Here is a 6,365-nt window from a genome sequence, read left to right as displayed (position 1 = left end):
TCCTCACTATATTTTCTTTTCTTAACGTTCTTCTCTACACGATCCATTGTCATGGGATGGTTTGCTAATGAAAATAATATATAACAATAGCTTTAATAATACAAAAGATGACAAATGGCATAGTTGTCAATATAGTTCATTAAAGTTTCCTATGATTTACCATTCTCTGTGTTGTTTTTTACATACCTGTTACTATCACAAGGGGGCAGTATTCACATCAACCACAGCTGAATATAAAAATGCCAATCAGCATCCAGATTAAGTTCCCATGGTACAGATTTTTTTTTTTTGCAGTAGTTGATTTTACAGTACATGATTTTACATTTACCCAGTAATTATAATTCATGAAGTGTCATTTTACCTCCAGTACTGCTGCTTTCAACACAGTAGCTGCTTTTAACAGAGTAGCTGCTTTCAACATAGCTGCTTTCTACACAGTAGCTGCTTTCTACACATGTGTGACTGGTCAGTATAAGTACATTATGGTGCCAACCCTGTCACATACACCTGTATTTGTACGGGGTATATGTGATGGGGCTGGCACGATGATGTCATCTCGCCGGGTACTCGTATGTGGGCGTATCTGTATGTGGGCGGACCCACCTGGAGATGGATAGAGGAGCAGTGTCTCGGTTCCTGAGACCATCGAAAATATGTTTTTTCCGATGGTCTTAGGCGACCCCTGTGAAAGGGTTGTTCGACCCCCAAAGGGGCTGTGACCCACAGATTGAGAACCGCTGCCCTAGGAGATGTATCTGTAAATATATTTCTACAGAGATGTTGTCTGAGATTTTGCTGCCTACGGTTTTTTCTAAGATTTTTATGGTTTCACTACTTACATTTAACTCTTTTATCCATTTTGAGTTTATTCTTGTGTATGGTGTAAGTTGTTGGTCTAGTTTCATTTTTTTGCATGTATCTGTCCAATTTCCCCAACATCATTTATTGAATAGATTCTTGGCTCCATTGTATGTTCTTACCTTCTTTGTCAAATATTAATTGAGTGTAATGGCTTGGGTAAATAGCTAGGGTCTCTGTTCTGTTCCATTGATCTATATGCCTATTCTTGTGCCATTTCCAGGCTGTTTTGATTATGGTGGCATTGTAGTATAACTTGATACCTAGTATTGTGATCCCTCCAACTTTGTTTCTTTCTCAAGATTGCTGAGGTATTCGGGCTCGTCCTGTGTGTGTCTTTTGTTTTGAGGTGGTCTCTTGTAGACAGCATATAGTTAGTCGGGTCATGTTTCTGTATCCATTTAGCTATCCTACGCCTTTTGATTGGAGCATTTTATTTGACTGTCTATTTTGAATGACAGCCTTGCTGGATATAATCTTGGTCTCATATGCTTGCTTTTCATTACCTTGAGTATTTAATGCCATTCCCTTCTGACCTGTACAGTTTCTGATGAGAAATCAGGTGTCAGCCTCATGGGAACTCCTTTGTAGGTAATAGCTTTCTTTTTATTTGCTGCCTTTAACCAGTTAACTGCCACATGTCCAAAATGGAAATCATCCCCTCATGCCACGATGTTTGGAATTTAATTAAAAAAAAATCAATTTGCAATGAATGTTATAAAAATAAATATATTACTCACAATTCAGGTGTTCTTGAATATTTTCAGTTGAAAATTCTTGCAGAAAATGATTTTTAAGTGCCATTAGATGCTTATGGCATACAAAGGATTAAGATTCTCTGTCTTTAGTTTTTGGTATTTTAATTATGATGTGTCTGGGCATGGGCCTGTTTGGGTTCTTCTTGGTTGGGGTTCTCTGTGCCTCCTGAACTTGTGTAACTTTTTCCTTTACCAGGTTAGGGAAGTTTTCTGTCATTATTTCTTCAAACATGCTCTCTATCCCTTTCTCCCTCTTTTGGCACACCTGCTATTCTAATATTGTTACGTTTCACATTGTCCCACAGTTCCCTTAGGCTGTCCTCCTGTTTTTTATTTTTTTGTTTTGATTTTTGTTTTCTGATTGAGTGATATTTTCAACTCTGTCTTCTAATTCACTGATTCGATCCTCAGCTTCCCCTAATCTGCTGTGTATTCCTTCCAATGTGTTACTTGTGTTATGTCATTCTTTATGACATAAAGACCGTTCTGTTTTCATAGTTACTATATTATATCTTTTTTCATGCTGTTGAGCACGTTTACCATCATTACTCTGAACTCTGTTTCAGATAAATTTCTTATCTCTGCTTCATTTATTTCTTCTTCTGGAGAATTCTCTAGTTCTTTCATTTGGAGGTTGTTTTTTTGTCTTCTTATTTTGGCTATCTGTTTGGGTTTGTGACTATGTATTAGGTACAATAGGTACTCAGGTTACGTTGGAGATCCATTCCTACGGAATGATGTAAAGTGATTTTTGCCATAAGTCGGAACCCACCTACATAAGCACCTACGTTTCTCTCATGGAGCACATATGCAGCAGTAATGAAGTGAAACAGTAAAAAAAATTAAAAAGATAACAATTCCTGACCTTTACTTGTGGTAAATAAATAATAAAAATCATAAAGCACATATGTACATACATTGAAATGACGGAACTTTTTTTTCTTTTTTGTAAATACTGTAAATGGGAGATGGCGACAAAACCACGAAACTACGTGCGTGGAGTCTGACATAACCTGAGGACTGCCTGTAGATACTTTACACCTCTCAATCTCTAGTGCAGGACAGCGTCAAAAGCTTTCTGACTAATTAGATTAGGCAAAAACTCAAAGCCTCTGGAGACTGCCTCTGCCTGCAGACTGATGAGATTCTAACTTAATTGCCCCTGAGGTGTGGGGAGAGTTTTTTTTCCCCAACAGGGTGGGGCAGTTGCTACTGTCCAGTGGCTAATTGTTATTTTAAATCTCTTAAGTGGCCTTAGGACCTGTGTTTTCAAATAGGGTGTGTCGACTGTTTTCCCCCAGGCAAGGCACATGTCTATGTGGGAAAGAGGTCCTCTGCTGTGTGAGGGAATAACTCAGCCCAGGGGACTTGGGGTGTCTGCTTTCTGAGCTCTATCCCCCAAGTCCCCAGTCCTGACTTCTGCTCTTACACCTCCAGTCCACTTCACCTTTCCTCTGCTGGAGCACAAGGTGGGTGGCTCCACAGGGACTTTTGTGGGTTGACCCTTTAAGAGGATGCCTGGATTTTCAGCTTGTCACTCCCTGGCAGAGAGCACCCCACTGCTTTTCACAGCCAGATGTTATGTGGGTACCCTTCTCAATTCTGGTGTTCTCTGCTGGGTGGCTCAGCTTAGGAAATAGACCCCAGAGTTCTCAGTGGCAACCCCCACACAGCTTAGATATCTCTCTGGGACTTCAGTTGTTGTCTGTGTGCACCCAGCCAGGCCAGCCCTTTTGCGCCTCTGCCCCTCCTACCAGTCTTTATGTGGTCTCCACTTTCGGCCCTCAGGTATCAGGATTCTCTCCTGTGAGTTTTCCATTGATTATTCAGGAAGTTTTTCTGTATTTTAGTCGTAATTCTAGTTTGTTCGTGGGAGCATGTCTGTATAGCATCCGCTTACTCTGCCGCCATTTTTAATTCATAAGTGACCTTTTGAAATGAGCTTTTTCTCCCCACGCAGAATGATACCTTTAAGATCCACCCAATTTGTTGCACATATCAGTTGTAGGTTCCCCTCTATTGTTGACTAATATTTCATGGTATGCATGTACCACAGTTTATATGACCATTAAGTTATTTAAGGAGATCTGTTTTAAGTTTTGTGCTTGTTAGAGCACAGGTCCTTCTCTGCTAGGGGCTGTACCCCCATGGACACCAGGTATTAGACGGAGAAGACATGAGCAGTCATAGGTGTATAATAGAGTCTTTATTATAGACCATACGAAGCTTCTTGCCAAATAGTGACATCAATGTTTGGGTTATAGAAAGGTACACCTGCACATTGCGTACAGTACAATCGCTGTGTTCTTGCTAAGATTGGCCTTGAATATCCAGCGTATTCTGGACGGCTCCCACACTCAAATTGGCCTTGGACATCCGGCCTATTTTGATTAGGGTTCCCATAGTGCTCTTATGAATAGCACTGAATTAAGACGTATGTGTTCAGATTTGTGAACCAAAGTTTATTCTCTGGGATGCCCAAGGAGTGACATTGCTGATTCATATGATAAATGTTAATGTTTAGTTTTTTTCAGAAAATACCAATCTGTTTTTCAGAGGGGCTCTTCCATTTTATTTTATTTTTTTTAAATATATTTTATTGATTTTTTACAGAGAGGAAGGGAGAGAAAGAGAGAGTCAGAAACATCGATGAGAGCGAAACATCGATCAGCTGCCTCCTGCACACTCCCTACTGGCGATGTGCCCACAACCCAGGCACATGCCCCTGACCGGAATCGAACCCGGGACCTTTCAGTCCGCAGGCCGACGCTCTATCCACTGAGCCAAACCGGTTTCGGCAAGGCTCTTCCATTTTATATTCCCACTGAAAATGTTTGAAAGATCCAATTTCTCCAAATTTTTACCAGCTTTTGGTATTGTCATTACTTTAAAAAATGTTTTTATTGATTTTTTGAGAGAGAGAGGAAGGGAGAGGGATAGAGAGATAGAAACATCAATGAGAGAGGAATGTCATCGACCTGCTGTCTCCTGCATGGGCCCTGTTGGGGATCGGGCCCATAACCGGCACATTGCCTTGATGGGGAATCGAACCAGCGACTTCTTGGTTCCTGGGTGAATGCTCAATCACCGAGCCACACTGGCCAGGCTATTACTACTTTTTGTTTGAGCTGTTTAACTATGTACTGGTATCTCATCATGATCTTAATTTGCATTTGCCTGATAGCTAGTGATGTGGAACATCTTATGTGCTTATTTGCCATGAGTATATCATCAGTGAAATGTCTCTTCATGTCTTTTGTTCATTTTCTAATTAGGATTTTTTATTTTGAGTTTGAGAGTTCTTTATTTCTTGTAGATATGTACCCTTTGTCAGATCTGTATTTTGCAAATATTTTCTCTTAGCATAGAACTTGTTTTTTCATCCTCTTTATATGTCTTTTTCAGAGCACAAATTTTAAATTTTGATGAAATCAAATTCATGTATATTTTTCTCTTATGGACTATGTTTTTAATATGGCTAGGGACTCTTCAATAAGTTCTAGGTCCTTAAGGTGTCCTGTTTTCTTCTAAATGTTTAAAAATTTTTATGCTTTTATATTTAAATCTGATCTACTCTGAGTTAATTTTTATATAAAATCTGAAGTTTAGGGTAAGGCTTAATTTTTTGTGAGTACCAGCACAGTTTGTTGAAAGATTTTTATTCTTCCACTTAATTGTTTTCACAGTTTTGTCAGAAATCAATTGGGCTTACTTGGTGTGGATGTATTTCTGGTTGCTTAATTCTGTTCCTTTTATCTATGCTGCTGTTATTCTGCCAACATCACCCTGTCTCAATTACTATCTATATACATAAAAGGCTGATATGCTAAGTGTCCGTCCGACTGGTAGCTATGGCACACACTGACTGGTAGCTATGGCACACACTGACCGGTAACTATGACACGCACTGACCACCAGTGGGGCAGATGCTCAACGCAGGAGCTGCCGAGCTGCATTGACTTGGCAACAGCGGTTCTCGGCTGACACACCCTAGAACCAGAGAGGAGGGAGCATGATTCCTCGCAGGGCCGCACGATTCCACCTTTGGCCGTGGGTTATGTTGTTGCTCGGGCACTGTCAGCCCCGACTCTGGTTTACTGCACACTTGTGTTTGCATTCCACACCCTGTATGACAGCAACTTTGCAGAGTGCCCTCTTGCCCTCCGGGACCCTTCTGGGGATGTCAGAGAGCTGGTTTCATCAGGATCCCCACATGCCAGGCTGAGGGATCCCACCTGCCCGAGGGCTTCCCCCCCTCACTCCACAGACACCAGGGAGGGACCAAGGGAGGTTGGCTCCAGGGTATGTCTGGCCCATCTCACCCAGTCCGGCCCCACTGGCCACCTTCTGATTAATTTCCTTTCAATGTGCACAAATCCATGCACCGGGTCACTAGTATCTATATGTCTTAAAATTGATTGTGATTCTTCTCACCTTTTCTTTTTCAAAATTGCTTTAGTTCTCCCAGTTCCTTTTGTTTTCCCGACATCTTGAAATAATCTTGTCTATATCTACAATGAAATCTTGTTTAAGCTATAGATCATTTTGGGGAGACTTAACATCTTTACTGCACTGAGTCTTCCAACCCATGAACACAGTATATTATCAGCATTTTTTTGTTGTTAATACTCGCCTGAGGATATTTTCCCATTGAGTTTTTAGGGAGTGGAAGGATGGATAAGAGACAGAGAGAGAGAAACTTCTATGTGAGAGAGACATATCAATTGGTTGCCCCTGCATGCATGCCAG

General features: G+C 40.9%; 1 protein-coding gene across 1 annotated transcript in view; it reads left to right on the top strand.

Moving 5' to 3' along the window:
- Positions 1-545: 545 nt before the first annotated feature.
- TRIM24 (tripartite motif containing 24) overlaps positions 546-6,365 on the top strand; it is an 87,115-nt gene continuing 81,295 nt past the window's right edge. Inside the window, exon 1 of the mRNA XM_015572667.1 lies at positions 546-569. Within this exon, the coding sequence (XP_015428153.1) occupies positions 546-569 (24 nt within the window). The remainder of the gene's footprint in view (positions 570-6,365) is intronic.

Source organism: Myotis davidii, unplaced genomic scaffold (genome assembly GCF_000327345.1).
Source record: "Myotis davidii unplaced genomic scaffold, ASM32734v1 scaffold329, whole genome shotgun sequence".
NCBI classification, from domain to species: domain Eukaryota; kingdom Metazoa; phylum Chordata; class Mammalia; order Chiroptera; family Vespertilionidae; genus Myotis; species Myotis davidii.
This window is presented reverse-complemented; position numbering and strand designations above follow the sequence as displayed.